This window comes from Wickerhamomyces ciferrii, contig 00043, assembly GCF_000313485.1.
Source record: "Wickerhamomyces ciferrii WGS project CAIF00000000 data, strain NRRL Y-1031 F-60-10, contig 00043, whole genome shotgun sequence".
NCBI classification, from domain to species: domain Eukaryota; kingdom Fungi; phylum Ascomycota; class Saccharomycetes; order Phaffomycetales; family Wickerhamomycetaceae; genus Hansenula; species Hansenula ciferrii.
In genome coordinates, this window is record NW_011887697.1 from 47,586 (window position 1) to 70,011 (window position 22,426).

The window sequence follows — 22,426 nt, forward strand, 5'->3', positions numbered from 1 at the left end:
AATCAGTTAGTATAAGATTAGCCGCTGTGTATTTCTTGTATATAAAAAGCACAGATCCTTTTTTTTCTCCTTTTTCATTCTATTAAAACTTCGACTTTTTTCTTGAAGTACTAATTACAATTAGATCAGCTTGTTTCTATAGTACCATCCAATACTACTCAGCTTTTAGGTTTGCAAACCATAAGGATGCCTGAGGAATTACATTGAACTTTTCAAAACCATATAATTGTTTTCGTTTGGTGTATTTCTTTACCTCATTTTGATAAATCATGTCTGTTCAATTCATCAAATATTGATCCAAGTATTTGTGCTTGAACAGTTGAATGAATCTATATAAATATATGTTTTCAAATGAAGATGTTGATTCTTCTGCTGATGATATTATTCTTTGGATTTGATCCATACAATCTGTAAGCGTTAATCAAATGTTTGTATTTGTGTTCTATAGATTTGTGAATTAGCCGCTGTGATAAATTCAATTAATATCAGTTGAAATTCTAAAAGAATAGTGATCAAACTTAACTTAACATAGGTTTCTGAACCTTTGATTAGTATTAATCGCAACTTGATACGTGGTAGACTGGTTTGCGCTCCAATATCACTTTTAATATCAGGTTCAACATTAGGTTAAATATCAGGACGTTAGGTTCAACATTAGCTTCAGCATCAGCAACATGATCTGATGATATTCCATATTTGAGATACCATCTCAAACTGAGTACCATATTTAGATCTTGACTCATACTAAGATTGTCATTGGATCTCATATATCTAATATACAATCTACAATTCTTTCTTAACATCATCAATCGTAGAAAAACAAAACATATCTATATTGATATCTATCTAATTCTTCCATGAACCTTTAAAATGATGCATAACATAATCTAAATCACCACCTTCTCTATTCCCAAATGAAATATGTGGTAATAATAAAACATCATCATCAAACAAGATTGGATGAACTTGTTTAGTAAAATTTTGCCATCCAATTGGTCTTTCCACTGGGATATATTCATTATGTGTAGCACCTCTTAATTTTTCAAATTTAACTTTTGATAATAAATTTAAATCTCTATTTGGATCAATCATTTTATCTTGTTTGAAATCCAACTCTGGATCTAATAATTCACTTGTTTTATAAACTTCATTTAAATAATCAAATAATGCATCTGTTATAGTTGCAGGTCCTGTCCATTGTAAAATCCCACTTTGTTTTGTGTTGGAACCTTTATTTAAATCAAATGTTTTCCCATTTTTAATTAATGTCATTGTTTTGGGGTCAAAATGATTTAAAGTTAAATCAACAATCCTTGTAATTAATTCCCTATACATTGGATGTCCAGGTTTTGATTGTAATGTCCATTGACAATATTGTAATCTTCTAGGCATGGAATTTCTTGCCCAATTTTTTTCATCACGATCACTTTCAATACCCATAACTAATCCAATTTGATTTGGTAAATTTGGTGTTATAGTATTTTCATATGATATCCATTTTGTTAAATTTCTATGTAATGAAGTATCAATATCTGAATAAACACCACCATAAACAAACATTAATAAATATCTCATAAAATCTGATTTCAAGATAATTAAAGGTAATTTATGGAATGCTTCCATAACCATTGGTGCTGTTTCTGCAAAAGTTTCATTAATGAAAACATCAAGATAATTATCTGGAATTAATTTATATGTAAAATTTTCTTGATGTTGCCATGTTTCAATTAAATCTTGTAATCCTTTATCTAATGATTTAACATCATCATGTTTCCACATTTGCCATATATTACGTGGTATTTCATCAGTGTTTTTGGTATAAGGGAAATGAATGGATAAATTACGACGTAATTCACCAAGAGAATCATGATTATATGTTGCAACTCTATATTCATCAACTGAATTATATGAATATTTTAAATATAATTGTTGAGCTTGTTGATTAGCTATTGATTTGAATTGTGAACCATTTGTTAATAAAAATAAAAATATAATTATTGATATTGGTATTATTGTAACAATTTTTTTATTAACCTTCATATCTTTGTTTACCTATAATTATATGTCTTAAATAAAGGTGTCTGAAACTTTAATGTGATGTTCAAACTTGATCTATAGATCTTAAACTAGTTTGAGATCTCTATATGTGAGTGAATGAAATTATGAAACAAGTTTGTTCAGTTATTAATCTAGATTCTATATTATATATATAAAAACAAAGAAACCCATTCAAATATAAATTTATACCAAGTACTTCAAAGAGTTCACACGATCTTTAAAATGTTTTTTTTTTTCTTTTAATAGGTACCTGAAATTTTATAAAGAAAAATCCGATTGCAAATATGCACACTTATGCAAACCACACTAGATTAGGCCACTGTAAGATTATAATCCTGGTACTAGACTTAGTCTCTTAGTCTCAAAATATTAGCACTTCGCGAATCTATATAAATTTAATTTACTATGAGATGTTAGTAGTTATACATAAAGGTAGTTCAGAATTTCAGATAATTAAAATTCATGTGTCATTCATTAAAATAAATAAAAATATCATTAAACGTATCATGATACATAAGTCTGATAGAAAAATCGATCTACGTCAACACCATCATTGAGAATAGACTCATTTATAACATTTGAATCATTATACAGCTAAATTAAACAATATATAAGTATGAGCAGCTATAAGTCAATTATAAAAACTCTGAAGAGTCATAAAACCTATATATAGGTAATTCCTCTTCACTAAATTCTGAACCATCTTCCCCCTTTCCAACAACTACATCAAACTCTTTCAGATGAGCTTGATATTGACCGAAAGTTGATTTAAAAGTCTCTAATATTTCAGTATCATTACATGCACCTTTCAAAGTTAAATCACCATTATCATCAAACCTTTGATCTGTTGGTGGAATCATTTCATTTTCACAAATTTGATTTTGGATCCACATTCCAATATCCTTTTGCCAATTATGATCTTTATTATATTTCTTATCTGTACACCCATTTCCATAAGTATCCCACAGGACTTTTTTTGGTTTATATGGCATGTAACCTTGTGCTCCTTCAAACAGGGTTCTTCTCAATGGGAAAATATCATCCAATGGGAATCGGCGATTGTTCTTGCAATGGATTTGTCTGAGTACTTTCTCTGGTATATCTTTTCCTTCATCTTTTGCCTTTTCTTCATTTTCTTGATCTTCCTTATCATAATGTTCAATAGATTGATCTAACCAAAGACATGAAATATCAATATAAATCCCAGATCTCACATCTATATAACGAGAATCGATATGTTGTCCCTGGTGAGGTTGTAAATACCATGGATTTGTTTGATAAAAGAATAAATGATCTCCTAATTCTGGATTTTCAATAACTAAAGTATTATTATAATATTGACCCAGTTTATCTTGATCTTGAACTGATATCTGGACATCAACATCATTATCCCAAGGTAAATTTTGACCATTGAAATACCATCCATATAAATTTCCATAATTAAACCATGTAACCACTTGAGCTTGTTCTGCAAATTTAAACCATGATCGAATCATATGATGAATAATTTTGATTCTTTCTTCAGGACACAAGATTTTCTTCATCCATGGGTAATTATAATGATGTAAGATGGCATCTTTGTTATCAATCTCGACTTGAACACTTGTGAAATAAAATGGTTGTTTCTCTTTTAGATGATCATTAGAATATTGTAAAAAATTTAACCTTTTCCTTTCTTCTTGGGTTAATTGAAATTTATTCTTCTCCAATTCTATGATTTCATCCAAAACATTTGGTTCTTTAAAAGCTGATGCATCTTGATTTAGAAACCTTTGAAGCTTGAAATTTGATGATTCATAACCTTTGGCCATATAATTCTTTTTAAGTTCTTGAGCAATTTGGTTTCCATCATTTGGATTAATATTTCTTACGTTTTGCGAGTGAGCACTTTCTGTATTATAATACCTTTTAGTTAATCCTTCAATACCTAAAGGTTCATCTAATCTATTTTGATTCACACCAACAACATGATAATGATAATCAGTTTCAAGCATGATACGTTCTGGAACAGGCGAATAATAATATTTATCAATGGCACCACATATTTCAATTCCCTGAACTTGTTCAAATAAGTATGCATGATTTTTAAATAATTGATAATCTTCATAATTTGGTAATTTATCTTCAAGAACAAATTGACACATCAATCTATAATAATTATAAATATCATCTTTGGAGTTTTCAAATCTTTTCAATAAATCTGGATACATTTTGATAAATGGGTTTGCTCTTGATGTATCTACCCAATCGCCCCAATGGAAATCAATGGTCTGATTTAAAAGGTATTCCTTAGGTTTCTCTTGAGTCTTGTAAACTTCATTGATGTATGAAATCAATGCAACTGATGAATAATTATAGTTAAATTGATTATTCACACTATTCTGATTGATATATAATTCAAGTTGATTTGGTACTTGAAACGCATTATTGAATTCTTTGAAACCTTGAAATCTTTTATTGAAACTCAAATATAGATTCATATTATAATTTGATTGAATATATTGATTAATATTATCCAACGTAAATATGCAAAACTTGGATAAAAATAGACTTGTACCAATGAAAACAAGTGATAAAAGTACCAAAAGTTTGGATTTTAGCTTTAAGTTTTTAATTCTTCTCTTTGTGGGATCACATTCTTCATCATTGATATTATATTCAGATACTGAAACTCTTGAAAATCCATCCCATGAAGTACCTAATGAATGTATAAACCTGGTAGGGTTCAGTTTACTCAATGCCCATCTAACCCTCATTGATATTAGTAGTAGCCAAAGAAAACACACTTGACGGGTATAATTTCAAAAGTTGAACATATGGCGGAAAGAATTGAGTTAATAAACTAATTTTGATGACTTTTCAAAGTGAGACACATAGTAAATGATTATATGTACTTGTAAATTAATTTGCTAACTCGTACTTAACTTGTGATTTTAAAGTTAATTTGACGTAAATTATAGGAGTTCAAACGTTAAAACTTAGTTATCTTGTGACTCTTAACTGTATCAGGAACTGATTTTAAGACATATCTTGAATATTGTCTGAGAAAAAAAGTTGACTATTTTTGGTTTCATTCTTTATCTGATGATCAAAAAGATTCATTATTCTCTCAATCTCATTATCATTTTGGTGTCTATAAGATATAGTAGTTCATAACTTCATTCACTCATAATTCATTCATTGAATAGGCCAAGGGGAAATAGCATATCTTTGTTTGAAATCGTTGTCTGAAATCTTTGTTTGAAATCATTATCAACAATATTGACTCTTAGCCAATGGCTGAGATTTTAGGCATGCATATCTGTGAACTTTACGTACTTTGATAGGTTGACAACGCGTTGGTCATTTAGTATCTATAATCTGCTCAAACAAATATGTGTTTGAGACATCAAATCGAACAAGAAAAACACTTATTAAGTGAACTGTAATCCACACTAGCTGGGTTATATTCCCACTAAGGCGTCGAAGTTCATATGTCTGGCCTTATATCTTTGAGGTGACAAGTTACAACGATTGAGTCAAAAGATCTTTTTCATATTTGATCAATAATATGGTTAAATTAACTATACATTTGAATAATTGAGGTTAGCTTTTGTAGGACGGGTGCGGGACAATAATAAATATTTTCAAATATAAGGAGTCTAGTCCTCATCATTAATCGAGACTAAAGACTACAGCTTAACCAGTGATGGGTCGAGACTCGACAGCTACTATTATATAAAATCATTTTTATTGAAACTCTGAAGAATCGTAAAATCTATAAATTGGGAACTCCTTTTCACTAAGTTCAGAGCCATCCTCACCCTTTCCAACTACTACATGAAATTCTTTTAAATGGAGTTCATATGGTTTCTGGTTTAATTTGAAAGTCTCTAATATTTCCACATCATTACATGCTCCTTTCAAAGTTAAATCACCATTATCATCAAATCTTTCATTAGTTGGTGGGATTGCTTCTTTTTCACATATTTGATTTTGGACCCACATACCAATATCCTTTTGCCAGTTATGATCATTATTATAATTCTTATCTGTACATCCTTCTCCGTAAAGACTCCATAAAACTTCCCTAGGTTTATAATGAATATAAGCTTGTGCACCTTCAAATAGCGTTCTTCTTAATGGGAAAATATCATCTAATGGAAAGTGATGATTATTTTTACAATGAATTTGTCTTGGTGTTTTCTTTGGAATATCTTTCCCTTCATCATTTGCCTTTTTGGCATTTTCTTGATCTTCTTTTTCATAATCTTCAATAGATTTATCTAACCAAAGACATGAGATATCAATATAAATCCCAGATCTCACATCTATATAGCGAGAGTCGATATGTTGTCCCCTATGAGGTTGTAAATACCATGGATTTGTTTGATAAAAGAATAAATGATCACCAAGATCAGGATTTTCAATAACTAAAGTATTATTATAGTATTGGCCCAACTTCTCTTGATCTTGTATAGAAATTTGAACGTCAACATCCGTATCCCAAGGTAGATTTTGACCACTGAAATACCACCCGTATAGATTCCCATAATCGAACCACGAAACAACCTGTGCATTTTCTGCAAATTTAAACCAAGATCTAATCATATGATGAACAATTTTAATGGTTTCTTCATTACACAAAATTTTTTGCATCCATGGATAATTATAATGATGTAAAACTGCATCTTTGTTATCAATATCAACTTGAACACTTGTGAAATAAAAAGGTTGTTTTTCATTTAAATGATCATTAGAATATTTCAAAAACTCTAATCTTTTTTGTTCTCTTTGTGTTAATTTAAACTTATTTTTCTCTAATTCATTGATTTCATTCAATACATTTGGCTCTTTAAAAGCTGATGAATCTTGATTAACAAATCTCTTCAACCCAAAGTTTGAAATTTTATAACCTTTCGCACGATAATTCCATTTAAGTTTTTGAGCAATTTCCTTCCCATCATTTGGATTAATAGCTTCAATGTTCTTGGAGTTGATATCCTCAGTATTGTAATACCTTTTAGCCAATCCTTCAATACCCAAAGGCTTATCTAATCTCTTGGGATTCACACCAACAACATGATAATGATAATCAGTTTCAAGCATGATACGTTCTGGAACAGGAGAATAATAATATTTTTCAATGGCACCACATATCTCAATTCCTTGTAATTGTTCAAACAAGTATGCATGATTTTTAAATAAATGATAATCTTCATAATTAGGTACTTTATCTTCAAGAACAAATTGACACATTGTTTTATAGTAATTATAAACTTCATCTTTAGAGTTTCCAAATCTTTTGAGTAAATCTGGATACATCTTGACAAATGGATTTGCTCTTGATAAATTAATCCAATCACCCCAATGGAAATCCATGGTTTGATTCAAAAGGTATTCCTTTGGGTTCTCTTGAGTCTTATAAACTTCATTGATGTATGAAATCATCGCAACTGATGAATAATTATAATTAAATTGATTATTCACACCATTCTGATTGATATATAACTCAAGTTGATTTGGTACTTGAAAAGCATTATGAAATTCTCTCAAGCCCTGAAACCTTTTATTAAAACCCAAATATAAATTCATATTATAACTTGACTGAACATATTGATTAAAATTGTCCAGTGTAAAGATGCAGAATTTTGATATCAATAAATTTATACCAATGAAAATGAGTGATAAAAGTATCAAAAGGTTAGATTTGAGTATCAAATTTTTGGTAATTTTGATTTTGGCGAAAAGAAATTTTTCATCATCAGCGTTATATTCAGTTATTGAAATTCTGGAATATTCACCCCATGAAGTAACCAATGAATGTATAAACCTTCTAGGGTTCAGTCTGTTTGAAGCCCATCTTGCTCTCATTTTTCCTAAATATAATCAAAAACAAAAGACTCCAGATGATGAACAGCGGAAAGGCATTAATATATAATTTGATAAATTTTTCAAAGTGAGACACATAGTTGAAGATTTATTGTTAGTAGCATGTACTGTTGAGGGGTTTGAGCTTGAGATGAACGGTTGAAACCTTTTGTGTTTAGCTTTTATACTGGCTGAATCATCATTAATGCCCTTTAAGTTGTCTACTTTTGGTTTTATTCTTGACCAATTATTGAAATATTTGAAACCATTTTCTTGTTTTCTGAGACACTTATAAACCAGGTAATGGTACGGGGTGTAACGTGTTCATCAACTCCATCTATTAGACTATTCTTTGTCCCCTAATATTCATCTAAGCTTAATCTGATAAGATCATGATTCCCCATAATCAAACGTTCTCAATGAATCTGGTGAAAATTTGTTACTACTCGGTAATTCTTTTCATCTCGTGAGTATCAATTTGATAAATTTTGAAGGTGAAGTCTCGAAATTGAAAGTCTAGACCCCAAAGTCTTGGAAAGTCTCAATATTATTGAATTTGATCCTATATAATATGTTCAACGTCGAATTAAAGTAATTTAAATATGACACATAATATCAGGCAGATTGGGAAGCTAAGTTAAAGCCAATGACTACAGTGACCAGCAATATGTAAAATACCATGTTATTGAAACTCTGAAGAATCATAAAACCTATAGATTGGTAATTCATCTTCACTAAACTCTGACCCATCCTCGCCTTTCCCAACAACTATATCAAATTCTTTAAGATGAACCTGATATTGATCATGACTTAATTTGAAAATCTCTAATATTTCAGTATCATTACATGCTCCACTAAGAGTTAAATCACCATTATCATCAAATCTATCACCAGTTTTAGGGATTTTTTCATTTTCACAAATCTGATTTTGAATCCACATACCTATATCTTTTTGCCAATTATGATCTTTATTATATTTCTTATCTGTACATCCCTTTCCATAAGTATCCCACAGGACTTTTTTGGGTTTATATGGCATATAACCTTGTGCTCCTTCAAACAGGGTTCTTCTCAATGGGAAAAGATCATCTAATGGGAACCGACGATTGTTTTTACAATGAACTTGTCTCAATGCTTTTTCTGGTGTATCGTTTCCTTCTTTTTTTGCTTTCTCTTCATTTTCTTCATCTTCCTTATCATAATGTTCAATAGACTGATCTAACCAAAGACATGAAATATCAATATAAATCCCAGATCTCACATCTATGTAACGTGAATCAATATGTTGTTTATAATGAGGTTGTAAATACCATGGATTTGTTTGATAAAGAAAGACGTGATCTCCCAAATCTGGGTTTTCAATAACCAGCGTATTATTATAATATTGACCTAACTTATCTTGATCTTGTACTGATATTTGAACATCAACATCATTATCCCATGGTAAATTTTGTCCATTGAAATACCATCCATATAAATTCCCATAATTAAACCATGAAATCACTTGAGCTTGTTCTGCAAATTTAAACCATGATCTAATCATATGATGAATGATTTTGATTCTTTCTTCAGGACACAAGATTTTCCTCATCCATGGATAGTTATAATGATGTAATACGGCTTGGTAATTATCAATATTAACCATGACAGTTTTGAAAAAAAATGGCTGTCTTTCTTTCAAATGTTCATTAGAATAATGCAAAAAATCTAATCTTTTTTGTTCTCCTTGTGTTAATTTGAACTTATTTCTTTCTAATTCTTTGATTTCACCCAAAACGTTTGGTTCTCTAAAATCTAACGGATCTTGATTGATGAACCTTTGAAGCTTGAAATTTGAAAATTCATAACCTTTCGAAAGATAACTCCCTTTAAGTTCCCGAGCAATTTGTTTTCCATCATTTGGATCAATAGCTTTTATTTGCTTAGAAGTGACACTTTTGGAATTATGATACCTTTTCGCTAATCCTTCAATACCTAAAGGTTCATCCAATCTCCTTGGATTCACACCAACAACATGATAATGATAGTCAGTTTCAAGCATAATGCGTTCTGGAACAGGAAAATAATAATATTTATCAATAGCACCACATATTTCAACACCTTCAACTTGTTCAAATAGATATGCAAGATTTTGAAATAATTGTTGATCTTCATAATCAGGTATTTTATCTTCAAGAACAAATTGACACATCATTTTATAATAATTATAAACTTCATTTTGAGAGTTTCCAAATCTTTTGAGTAAATCTGGATACATTTTGATAAATGGATTTGCTCTTGAGGTATCTACCCAATCACCCCAGTGGAAATCAATGGTCTGGTTTATAAGGTATTCTTTGGGACTCTTTTGAGTTTTATAAATTTCATTGATGTATGAAATTAATGCGATTGATGAGTAATTATAATTGAATTCATTATTCACTCCATTTTGATTGATATATAATTCACGTTGATTTGGTGCCTGAAAAACATTATTAAACTCTTTAAAACCTTGAAACCTTTTATTGAAACTTAAATATAAATTCAGATTATAACTAGATTGAACATATTGATTATAATTATCCAGTGTAAATATATAAAACTTTGATAAGAATAAGCTTATCCCAATGAAAATAAACCCTAAAAGTATCAAAAGTTTAGATTTAAGAACCAAATTTTTTGCTCTATATTTAGATTGTGGATCAAAATTTTCATCAATGATATTATATTGATCTGTTGTTGAAACTCTTGAAAATGGTCTCCATGAAATACGACGTAATGAATGTATGAACTTTGAAATGTTCAGTCTGGTAATTACCCATCTATTCTTCATTTATTTGATCCCAGGTGTATATTATGGATCAGAATGAATATAAAGAGGTCAAATAGCGGAACGGCAATCTAATATAATGAGCGAAAATAACATTGGTGAGTTTTCAAAATGAAAATATAATATCACGTAGAAAATATTAATTATGGGGATTAAACATATCTTGCAGTGACCGTTATTTGAATCAGGAACTTGACGTATGGAAAAGAAAATAGAGATAGAAATCTCAATTTGTCTAAATTTGATTAACATTGCTTTCCGCCTTAAACCATTTTATTCCTTGTTCACTGAGACATGGATCAAACAGTAACACAATCAAGATTCAAGAGGTATCAGTGAACTTTAAGAAAGTCGAGACTGTTTGAATCTAAACATGATTAAATGTTCCCAAACTTTGCGGCTCATGATCACTTCAAGCAGTTTAATATTTTTTATCTTTTGTCGTATTTAAAGTTACGACCCAGACGCGTATATTTATTAATTTTTAGTGCAAGTCTCGGAAATAGAGGTCCAGTCTCAAATTATTGGTCTTGGGGTCTGAAGATATAAATATTTAAACAATAAAGATACAAACAATAAGCTACAAGCTACAAGTAAGCGAATATCTGCTTCAATAATATGACTATCAAATACACAGACATCTAATCCTTCTTCCATGACCCTTTGAAATAATGCATAACATAATCTATAGGTCCACCTTCTCTATTTCCAAATGAAATATGTGGTAATAATAAAACATCATCATCAAATAAAATAGGTTCTTCTTGTTTAGTAAAATTTTGCCATCCAAGAGGCCTTTCAACTGGATCATATTCATTATGAATGGCACCTTTTAATTTTTGAAATCTAACTTTTGAAAAAAGGTCTAGATCTCTATTTGGATCAATCATTTTATCTTTTGGGAAATCTAAATTTGGATCTAAAAATTCACTAGTTTTATAAACTTCATTTAAATAATCAAATAATACATCTGTCACGGTGGCAGGTCCTGTCCATTGTAAAATTCCAGCTTGTCTTGTTTTGGAACCTTTATTTAAATCAAGTTTCTTACCTTCTTTTGTAGTTAAAATCATTGTTATAGGATCATAATTATTTAATGTAAAATCAACAATCCTAGCAATTAATTCTCTATACATTGGATGACCAGGTTTAGACTGTAATGTCCATTGACAATATTGTAATCTTCTTGACATTGAATTTCTATTCCAATCTTTTTCATCACGATCACTTTCAATTCCAAATACTAGACCAATTTGATTTGGTAAATTTGGTGTAATATAATTTTTATATGATATCCAATCAGTAAGATTTTTTGTTGCTTGAGTATCAATATCAGAATAAACACCACCATAAACATACATTAATAAATATCTTGCAAAATCTGCTTTCAATACCATCACTGGTAATCGATCTAAAGCTTCCAAGACGGCAGGTGCTGTATCAATGAAGGCATCATGAAGAAATTCACCTAGTTTAACATCTTGTAATAATGTATATGTGAAATTTTGTTGATCTTTCCAAGTATGAATTAATTTTTGTAAACCAGGATCTAATGATGAGATATTATTAGATTTCCAAACTTGCCATATATTACGTGGTATTTCATCTGAATTTTTCTTATATGGGAAATGTATTGATAAATTTCGACGAAGTTGATCTATATCACTATTTGAATATGATGCGATTCTATATTCATCAACTGAACTATATGAATATTTGAGATATAATCTTTGGGATTGTTCATTAGCAAAAGAATGGAAAGTTTTTGCATTAAACACAAAAAGTATAACTGTGAGTAATGATAATGGTAAAATTATGGATTTTTTATTGAATCTAATCATTTCTCAAGCAGCTTGGTTTTATATGGTTGTTTAAAAGGAAAGGATTCTGCAAAACTCGAAATTTTGTAATTAAATCATCACGGTTCACAGACCATGTTTAACAATCCTCAAGATACACATACCTTTATATGTATTTCTGGGTCTTGAATCTTGATTCTTATCATAATTGTTCAATTGTACTAACAAAATATATCCGCGTCAAAAGAAACTAAGAAACAAATGTGCATAACTAAACCCTGATATGATATCCCGTGTCTAAGAGCTAAAAAGCTGGTCAGGATTCAGAAATAAGCCATGATAGCTTACTACTTACTGATAAAGAAGCACGCGACTCTTTGATCCAATGGAAACCTAAAATATACATTTCGCCAATCTCTGTTTAAGCTTGTAAACTCATTTTGTTGAACTAATTTTCATTTCAAATTCACGGAAATAAAAGTTTCAATTTTTCCCCAGGATTATAGAGGACCTTCTATGCAGCACATCAACTGTGATTAAAAATAATTATTTAGTAAAGACATCCCCAAATACAATAGAAAGTTGAAAGACTTGTAAGTTGTAACTATTTCTGAATCTAAGTGGGACGGGATATTGATCATTGATCAAATCAGTTATCCAGTTGAAAACTAGTTCAATTTTGGGCGATCTGAGACGTCTTTTAAACAAGGAAGTCTGAGACACAATTTTTCAAGGAGTTGAAAACATAATTCATCAAATATTGTACTAAACTTTAAGGGCTAGCCTCTAGGTGGCCACTGGCCAACGGTCAGTAGATTAGCTCTAGATGGTTGAATGAATTGTTCGTAAAGAACTAGCGTTGCAAATTTTGTTAGGACGTTATCAATAATGACAGCTAATCGAAACCCTACATTAGCATATATAAACATATATACCTCTATTAAAAAATTAAAAAATCGTCTAGTTATTCTTCCAAGTACCTTTGAAAAAATGTCTAACATAGTTCAAAGGACCACCATCAAAACCAGCAAACGATTTCTGTGGTAATAGTAAAACATCATCATCGAAAAGAATTGGTCTTACTTGTTTGGTAAAATTTTGCCATCCAAGTGGTCTTTCCAATGGATCATATCCATTATTAATAAACCCTCTTTGTAACTGATATTTAACTCTTGAAAACAAATTCAATTCTCTATTTGGATCAATCATTTTATCATTTTTGAAATCCAATTCTGGATTTAATAATTCACTTGTTTTATAAACATCATTCAAATAATCAAATACCGCATCTGTAACTATCCCAGGACCTGTCCAATCTAATATACCTGCCATTCTTGTACTAGAACCTTTTTTCAAATTAAATTTTTTACCATCTTTTGTTAATGTCATTGTCTCTGGATCAAAATGATTTAAAGTCAAATCAACAATTCTAGAAACCAATTCTCTATACATTGGATGCCCAGGTTTAGATTGTAATGTCCATTGACAATATTGTAACCTTCTTGCCATTTCACCTCTATAGAACTCTTTTTGGTCATTATCACTCTCAATACCCATGACGAGACCAACTTGGTTCGGTAAATCTGGTGTTATGGTATTATTATATGATAACCAATTTGTAATGTTATGGTTTGATCTAGTATCAATATCTGAATAAACACCACCATAGGCAAACATGAATAAATATCTAGCAAAATCTGTCTTCAAGATAATCTCTGGTAACTTATCTAAAGCTTTCAATACAGCTGGTGCAGTATCAATAAATGAATCATGAAGAAATTCACCTAATTTAGTATCTTGAACTAATGTATATGTGAAATTTTCTTGATCTTTCCAAGAATGAATCAAGTCTTGTAATCCTTCATCCAAAGTTGAGATATTATCAGATTTCCAAATTTGCCATATGTTTTTTGGTATCTCATCTGTATTCTTCTTATATGGGAAATGTATGGATAGATTTCGACGAATTTGATCCATCTCATCATTTGAATAAGAAGCAACTCTATATTCATCAACTGAACCATATGAATATTTAAGATATAACTGTTGAGCATGTTTATTTGCAATAGATTTAAATTGTGAACCACATTTCAGAAAAAGTGTCAATAAAACTGTTGAAATTAATATTATTGCAGTGGTCTTCTTATTCTTGATTATCATCCCCTATGTAATCTCTGAACTATGGATCCAGTCCAACCTATTATGAATGAATTTTGAAGGATTAATCATTAGACCAGATATATAAAAAAAAAATGAGTGGATATCTTCACTACTTGTAGTTCGATATTTGGGGGAAACAAAGAGTAAGCTGGAAGAATAAGTTATCAAGAACGTGTTCATAATCATGTTGAAGAATCTCATGATTTCCGCATTTCTTTTAGTATTTATTACTGATAAGTTCATTTTTTGCCCTAATGTCTAATAATTCTATCTAGTTTTGAATCATTTTGAAGCGATTTCCCAGTTGTGAGTTTTTGAGGTACACCATTTCCGTTCAGTATGATGAAATTGGTCTTCTTCAACAATACGTAATACGTATACTTCATCATATATCATGTTTAGGTGTTTGTCATCTGAGCTCTGAGTCCTTTCCTGCTTGATTTGAGATTGATTTTTTTAAGATTAGATTACAATTACATGACAATTATTGGTTTTAAAAATTAGTTCTTTTTTTTGTTTATGATCATGTACGTATTAGTCGGTCGCGCATATTTTCTAATTAGTCCTAAAGGGTTTTAGACTCAAGACAAGGACATTAACAAATATATTATAGCTCTATTGAAAGCTTAAGAAATTGATCTCTATCATCTAGTTGTTGAATCATAAACTTCTATATACAATTAGCTCATGATTTTTGTATTTGATATTCATATTCCTGTGATACTTATTGACTCAACTAGTTATTCTTCCAAGTACCTTTGAAGAAATGTTTAACATAATCTAATTGACCACCATCTATATTACCAAACGATTTACGTGGTAATAGTAAAACATCATCATCAAACAGGATAGGCTTCTCTTGTTTAGTCAAATTTTGCCATCCCCATGGTCTTTCAATTGGATCATACCCATTATGTATATAACCTCTTAATTTTTCATACTTCACTTTTGAAAACAAATTCAGTTTTCTATTAGGATCAATCATTTTATCATTCTTGAAATCTAATTCTGGATCTAAGAATTCACTTGTTTTATAAACATCATTCAAATAATCAAATACTGCATCAGTAATCACACCAGGACCAGTCCATTGTAAAATACCACTTAATCTCGTACTTGAACTTTTCTTTAAATCAAACTTGGACCCATCTTTTGTGTGTAATATTTGATTAGTTGTATCATACCCATTTAAGGTTATATCAACAATTCTAGCAATTAATTCTCTATACATTGGATGACCAGGTTTAGATTGTAATGTCCATTGACAATATTGTAATCTTCTCGCCATTGAATCTCTATACCAATTTTTTTCATCACGATCACTTTCAATACCCATAACTAATCCTATCTGATTCGGTAAATCTGGCGTTATAGTATTATTATATGATAACCAACTTGTAATGTTTTGATTTGCTCTGGTATCAATATCTGAATAAACACCACCATAGACAAACATTAATAAATATCTAGCAAAATCTGTTTTCAAAATGATCTCTGGTAACTTATCTAAGGCTTCTAAAACGGCAGGTGCAGTATCAATAAAAGTATCATGAAGAAACTCACCTAATTTAGTATCTTGAACTAATGTATATGTGAAATTTTCTTGATCTTTCCAAGTATGAATCAAATTTTGTAATCCTTGATCTAAAGTTGTAACATCATCAGATTTCCATATTTGCCATATATTTCTCGGTATCTCATCAGTGTTTTTCTTATATGGGAAATGTATAGATAAATTTCGACGAAGTTGATCCATTTCATCGTTTGAATATGAAGCGATTCTATAATCATCAACTGAACTATATGAATACTTGAGATATAATTTTTGAGCATGTTTACTTGCAATGGATTTGAATTGTGAACCACTTTTTATGAATAATACCAATAAAACTGTTGAAATCAATATCAGTGCTGTGGTTGATTTCTTATTCTTGATGATCATCTTATAAGAAAAAATTTGAGTGTATGATAAAACAATCTAGTATATTGAGAAAAAATAAAGTTTGGCCTGATTGAAAGTTTATATGAAATGAGTACAAATCTCCACTGTTTTATATTCTTTATTAAAAAACTTAGCTCCTATGACTTCAGTGTCTAATACTTCTCGTAGCTGGTAGTAATTCTGAATCACTATTGAATCTCATATGCTAAAATATTTTTTTGAGTCTCACCCTCACCAATGCTTCCGTTCGAAAACATTGGACTATCTTTCTAGACTAGCTGATAAGCTATTTTAGTATACTTCAAGATAGTATCATATTCATTTGTATCTATCTTCTGAGTCCTTGTCTGTTTGATTCGAGACTGATTTGTTATGAGGTACAAGATAATTTTTATGTAAAAATTCAACGTCTTATTCATATCGTACAGTAGTCCGTCGATCAAACGTTTTTAAGGAGTACCGGTAATTGAAGGCTTCCCGAGGAAAAACTAAAACTTCAATATGATCAGTCACATTCCATAATTATACTAGATTCAAAAGTTCAAAAATTCACCTAATTATAAGATGGACGAAGCTATGATACTATTAATTTGAGATTCATGAGCATTCAGGAACCATCAATAAATCAAAATGTCTCTTCCCAAGTACTTAAACACCAAAGCTGAAGTCATTTCATTCTGTTGTGCTGGTACTATAATCAATTACATGAAGGATGGTAAAATACCATCAACTCCAATGCATATTGTATCAGATGAAAATCATCATTCAATAACAATTCATGGTTTAGAAGAGACAAACAGTGCTATAAAGATAGATGATGATCGATATATTGTTGATATTTACAGGACAGAATTTATGAAGTATAATAAAGTTATCAGCTTCCAACAAATTTTTGGGAATGTTTGTTTCCCAGTTCCTTTTGAACAAGTCAATGCATCATGGATTTCACTTCTTATCCCACGACATACCCTTTTGCAACTGACTTCTTTTTTTTTTAGAATAGAGATTATGGGACAATTGAAACTATCTCTTTTAAAACCTTGGTTTGGTAAAATTCCTCAAGATCCAGCCAGTGTACCTCCTTCAATGCTTCCTCGTATAAAACTCAAAGAATTCTTGACACAATCAATTGTTAAAAAATCATTGAAGGATCAGTTGAAAAGGTTACGCGTGCATCACAGCTCCAAATTTGAAAATAGTAATGATAGAAAATGTGAAAATGAAACTGAAGATACCGACTTTGGGAATAAGGTTACTTTCAAAAAAGAATTCAAAACACTTCATCTAGATAATATACCAAAGAAAGGTGGAAATTTATCATATTTCAGCTACATAGAGCCGTCACCTAGATATCCAAAGCTTTATTATATCTTTGCTGGTTTAATACTCACAAATAATTTTATTTATATTGTAATATCTGGTTTGTTCTCCATATGTTTTGAAGCTGTGCTAAAATTACAAAACTCAATATTTCAAAAACTTAGTGCTAAATCCAAATTGGATGGGGAGAGTTCTCTTATCAACAAATCAATTAGAGCTATGCGATTAACCAAACTACCACTTCATCTTCACAATAGGTTAGAACTTGCTGCTTTCATTATTTGTGGTGCTCTACTCAGTGATTTCGAAGAAATAAACGTGATTAACAAAAACGTACTTTTGAGTTATGATTCACAAAGTGTTACCATATCTCTTGCTGGAGCTACTTCTGTAACGGCTGTTTCACTTGATGATAGATGTGATAAAATTCTACTCAGTAATTATTTCACAGCTCATGTCAAATTTTCAGATGTCATTATATTCAAAGATGTTTTTGGTGATGTTAAATTTCCAATTAAGTTTTCAGATGCTATTGTTAATCGTTTAACAATTGGTAATGTCCCATTGAAATGTTCAAGTTTGCAACTCAAAGCTATCAAATATTTCGAAGATTTTCGCCTCTTAGAGCCTGGTAAAACAGGGATGAAACATATCATTTGGCATGATAATTATCCTGATAACTATGCTACTCCAAAACAATATAAAGATGAGCAAAGGAAGAAATTCATTTCGAAAACTTCGATTTTAAATGGATTTATTAAATCTGCAATTATGGATGGAACTATAGGAAAAAAAGAGGAGGATGAACTTTCTAATTCAGATTGTGATGAAGAAAATATTGAGAGCAGGATTTCATCAAGTCCTGGACTTCCAAATAAACAATACATACCTGTCGAATATCCTGATATTCCTTTCGGAGGTCAAAGCTCATACTTATTTGGTCTTAAAAGACAGAATCCATTCACCAGAACTGCATCAAACAGATATTGAATTGATGGTAATGTGTTAATATATATTTTATTATAATTGCTTCGTTCCACTTTAGTTAAGTTTATATAATATTCATTCATAAATTAGAATTTCTTTCGCGTGTAATCAATATAAATAATGACACAGCATCAAAATTGCTTAAGATATTTCTAAATCAACCATCAGTGATTCAATTTCAATGCTCTTTAATAGCTTTTCTTTTTTTCGGTAACATGTCTAAGTTGATAGACACTTCCTAGTAGTTTCTCCTGTGTAATGTAGCCCCAATAAAAAAAACCTCTGGCATGTTTTGATTTCATTAGTCAATCGATAAATCTTCTTCATAGTTTCACATGTTCACTAAATCTAAATCCATGAATATAGTACTCTTCATGATCTCAATTCATGATGTTAAATTCTATACAACAGAATCAAATCTTCCTCGCGAGACCCAATTATTTTCAGGGTTCTCACGAGACTACGCGTGCTCTTTATTTCAATTCAAGTCTTCAGAGTGCAGTAGTATGCATATCAAGGGACTAGTCCATTTTACAGTGAAAATCACGTTTGAATTTTTATTCAAACAACTAGTTTTTAATCTGTTCTATCTTCACCATCCATTTCTTCACCTTTATCAACCCTCTTAAAACAGGTATCATATATTCATTCATTACTTAAACCCACCAGGTACTATTTTTTCAAAGCTCATATCCTTGGGAGTGCTTTTTCTTTGGTATACAACAGGGATTTATTGATTGAAAGCCACGGGGTCCATCCATATAATGTCTGATTCTTCATTTATGGATAAGGTGTTCCAATACACAGCAAATGTTGGGATATATAGAATTCAAGTGTTCAAGACAACTGTGATAGTTACGCTACTCTTCATCTTTGCTTTCCAAATATTCCATGGTACTAGTGGTTTAGAACAAAATCGTGAATTATTGGTGATTAAACCAGATGAAGCTTATAACACACATTATGATTCTATACTGGGAGTAGAAGGTTTTGAGAAAATGGAATTGAGTGAACGTTGTGTTAAATTATTCAATAATGTTAATGGAAATTCAGACTTTAAAGATTTTGAATGGTTTTACAAAAATCTCAATGATATCAAAATCACACCAAGTCTTAAATCTTTTATTGCTCAAAAGAAAGCTGAAGTCAAACAAAAAGGTGAAAGAGTTAAAGACGATATGATTAGAGAATGGGAAAAAACATATCAAAAGGATTTTGCAACTGATAAATTATACATTCAAAAATTAATCAATTATATGTCAACTCAAAGAGTCTTTGGTACTTGTTTTATTGAAAATAATTTATTTCAAGAAGCTACTGGTATTAAAGCCTATAATATCTTTTGGGATGATGAAGTTGATTCAGAATTATCCAAATCTAATATTTTCCAATTATCAAATGAATTAGAAATTAGACTTTTCCCATGGATTTCCAAAATTTATCCAGTTTATAAACATGGTACTGAACAATTACCTGTTGGTGTTCCATCTGTTGGTGATGCACATGATGATGAGGATTATAATCCTAAATCATCATTCTTATATAACTTCAAACATGGTTTGAATGGTCAGGGTATAGTTTTACCAGTATTTGACTCCAAAGATATTGAACATGTAAAGAGATTAGGTAAAGTTTTAAGATTCATTGGTAATGAATTACCTGTTCAAATTGTTCATAAAGGTGACCTAAAGGATACTGACGAAGCTGAAATTCTTGAAATATACAGCGAAGAAATTGATTCTTCCAAATATTTCCAAGATGATTCATTTGATCAATTACCACCATTTTATACAAAATCTTTACCAAAACAAGACGTTTATTTTGCAAATATTGAGATGTCTGTCAATGCCAAATTCCACAAATCATGGGATCGTACAAGATACAAAAACTTTGCTTTGTTGTTCAGTTCCTTCCAAAGAGTTTTAATGTTAGACCCTGCTGTATTGCCATTAAATGGATTATTATCAATTTTACAAAATGTTGATTTCACTAAAACTGGTACTTATTACTTCCCTGATTTTAGATTGAATGCACCAGTTGATAAAAATGAATTAGAATTCTTTACAGATTTATTACCAACTAAAGTCGATGAACATTTATTCCCAATTTCTCAAGTTTCCAAAGAATTTTTAGAAAATTCAAGATTCTTTAAAGATGGATTCACTTCGATTGCTAATAATGATGTTATAGTCTTGGATAAAAAGGAACAATTCCTTGGTATTTTAACTTCATTGACTTTAAGTCATTTACCATTAACATTTAAAACTAAAAATATTCAAAAAGAATTCATATGGTTAGGTCCATTATTATCAGGATATTCACCAGAAGTTCATTTCCATAGTTCAAATATGGGTATTGTTGGAGAATATACAGAAGAAGAAAATAGAAGAATTAAAGACAGTGTTTCTAAAGAAATTTGTTCAATGCACAAAGGTCATTTCGATTCTGATAATTCAACTTTATTATTCGTTACAAATGGTGCATTGAATTGTGATCGTGATGGATTAAACTTAGAGGAAGAAATTAAAAAACCAGCATATCGTAAGTTCAAAGGACAAGTTAAAGATTTAATTAAATGGAATTTAGAAGCAACAAAGTTAAAAGCTGCTATAATACCAATCCAACAAGAAATAACAGCAAAAAATAAAGTTGATGAAGTTGATACCTCAATAACCGATAAAGAAGGTTATTGTAATTCAGAAATTTTGTGTGCTTATGATATTTTAGGTGCTAAAAATGATAAGAAATTCCATGGTGATGTTGTTGAATTTACCGCTTCACAATATCAAGTCTTAGAATATATTGATTCTTTATGGACCTTACCATCAAAGAAATAAGAATCATAATGAAAAATAAAATAATAATTTAATCCTGTATAATATAATATTTAATTGAAATCTTTGATTGATGTTGAGCTTATATGAAATGTAAATTAGGTGTACCAACACTTTAAATGAAACTTGATAAGAAAAGCTTAACTATCCTCATCAAGCTGGATGCGTACTTATTAATAATATATTCGACTACGTCTAGTTACTAATATACTGACGTTGTATTCGATCGGAGATTAATATTCACTTATTTATATCTCATGAATCAATTCTGTGCAGTTGATATCATGCATCAAGTTTATCCCTCTAATGAACTCTAATTTCTATCAGACAGTCTGCTGTGATTCAATAGAGCATCTATGACGTATTTGTTTATACTTATCGTTGACGTTCAGTCAATTGAATTGTAGTTACTGGCGTATATACGAGTTGTACTAGTCTCCGACTAACCCCGTCCGCGGCCAATTTAGTGTGGAGTTTCAAGAATATTGAATTTATGGAAAACTTTTGGTTAAAATATATGAATAAAATACTTTAATATTGTATTTCACATTCTTAGAATGCTATGAACTGAGTTTCGAGGCTTAAAATAAACTTTTCGAATTTTAGAAATTTTGAAAAGTTACGAATTTGAAATCTAAATTTAGTTAAGCTGGTACACTTTTTTGAA

At 30.2% G+C, this 22,426-nt stretch overlaps 9 protein-coding genes across 9 annotated transcripts; 2 read left to right on the plus strand and 7 right to left on the minus strand.

Moving 5' to 3' along the window:
* Nucleotides 1-846: 846 nt before the first annotated feature.
* BN7_1929 (glycosyltransferase family 32 protein) lies at nucleotides 847-2,040 on the minus strand (the record flags this gene model as incomplete). The annotated part of the gene is made up of 1 exon (XM_011277435.1): nucleotides 847-2,040. The coding sequence occupies one exon, from the start codon at nucleotides 2,038-2,040 to the stop codon at nucleotides 847-849; it is 1,194 nt and encodes a 397-aa protein (XP_011275737.1).
* Nucleotides 2,041-2,693: 653 nt separating this feature from the next.
* BN7_1930 (uncharacterized protein) lies at nucleotides 2,694-4,814 on the minus strand (the record flags this gene model as incomplete). Its single annotated transcript, XM_011277436.1, has 1 exon — nucleotides 2,694-4,814. The coding sequence occupies one exon, from the start codon at nucleotides 4,812-4,814 to the stop codon at nucleotides 2,694-2,696; it is 2,121 nt and encodes a 706-aa protein (XP_011275738.1).
* A 973-nt stretch (nucleotides 4,815-5,787) lies between these two features.
* BN7_1931 (uncharacterized protein) lies at nucleotides 5,788-7,911 on the minus strand (the record flags this gene model as incomplete). Its single annotated transcript, XM_011277437.1, has 1 exon — nucleotides 5,788-7,911. One exon carries the CDS (start codon nucleotides 7,909-7,911, stop codon nucleotides 5,788-5,790), a length of 2,124 nt encoding a protein of 707 aa, XP_011275739.1.
* A 679-nt stretch (nucleotides 7,912-8,590) lies between these two features.
* Nucleotides 8,591-10,720, minus strand: BN7_1932 (uncharacterized protein; the record flags this gene model as incomplete). The annotated part of the gene is made up of 1 exon (XM_011277438.1): nucleotides 8,591-10,720. The coding sequence occupies one exon, from the start codon at nucleotides 10,718-10,720 to the stop codon at nucleotides 8,591-8,593; it is 2,130 nt and encodes a 709-aa protein (XP_011275740.1).
* A 638-nt stretch (nucleotides 10,721-11,358) lies between these two features.
* BN7_1933 (glycosyltransferase family 32 protein) lies at nucleotides 11,359-12,558 on the minus strand (the record flags this gene model as incomplete). Its single annotated transcript, XM_011277439.1, has 1 exon — nucleotides 11,359-12,558. One exon carries the CDS (start codon nucleotides 12,556-12,558, stop codon nucleotides 11,359-11,361), a length of 1,200 nt encoding a protein of 399 aa, XP_011275741.1.
* Nucleotides 12,559-13,476: 918 nt separating this feature from the next.
* Nucleotides 13,477-14,676, minus strand: BN7_1934 (glycosyltransferase family 32 protein; the record flags this gene model as incomplete). Its single annotated transcript, XM_011277440.1, has 1 exon — nucleotides 13,477-14,676. One exon carries the CDS (start codon nucleotides 14,674-14,676, stop codon nucleotides 13,477-13,479), a length of 1,200 nt encoding a protein of 399 aa, XP_011275742.1.
* A 736-nt stretch (nucleotides 14,677-15,412) lies between these two features.
* Nucleotides 15,413-16,618, minus strand: BN7_1935 (glycosyltransferase family 32 protein; the record flags this gene model as incomplete). The annotated part of the gene is made up of 1 exon (XM_011277441.1): nucleotides 15,413-16,618. One exon carries the CDS (start codon nucleotides 16,616-16,618, stop codon nucleotides 15,413-15,415), a length of 1,206 nt encoding a protein of 401 aa, XP_011275743.1.
* A 630-nt stretch (nucleotides 16,619-17,248) lies between these two features.
* On the plus strand, nucleotides 17,249-18,928 carry BN7_1936 (uncharacterized protein; the record flags this gene model as incomplete). The annotated part of the gene is made up of 1 exon (XM_011277442.1): nucleotides 17,249-18,928. The coding sequence occupies one exon, from the start codon at nucleotides 17,249-17,251 to the stop codon at nucleotides 18,926-18,928; it is 1,680 nt and encodes a 559-aa protein (XP_011275744.1).
* A 761-nt stretch (nucleotides 18,929-19,689) lies between these two features.
* On the plus strand, nucleotides 19,690-21,762 carry BN7_1937 (Alpha-1,3-mannosyltransferase MNN1; the record flags this gene model as incomplete). Its single annotated transcript, XM_011277443.1, has 1 exon — nucleotides 19,690-21,762. One exon carries the CDS (start codon nucleotides 19,690-19,692, stop codon nucleotides 21,760-21,762), a length of 2,073 nt encoding a protein of 690 aa, XP_011275745.1.
* Nucleotides 21,763-22,426: the final 664 nt, after the last annotated feature.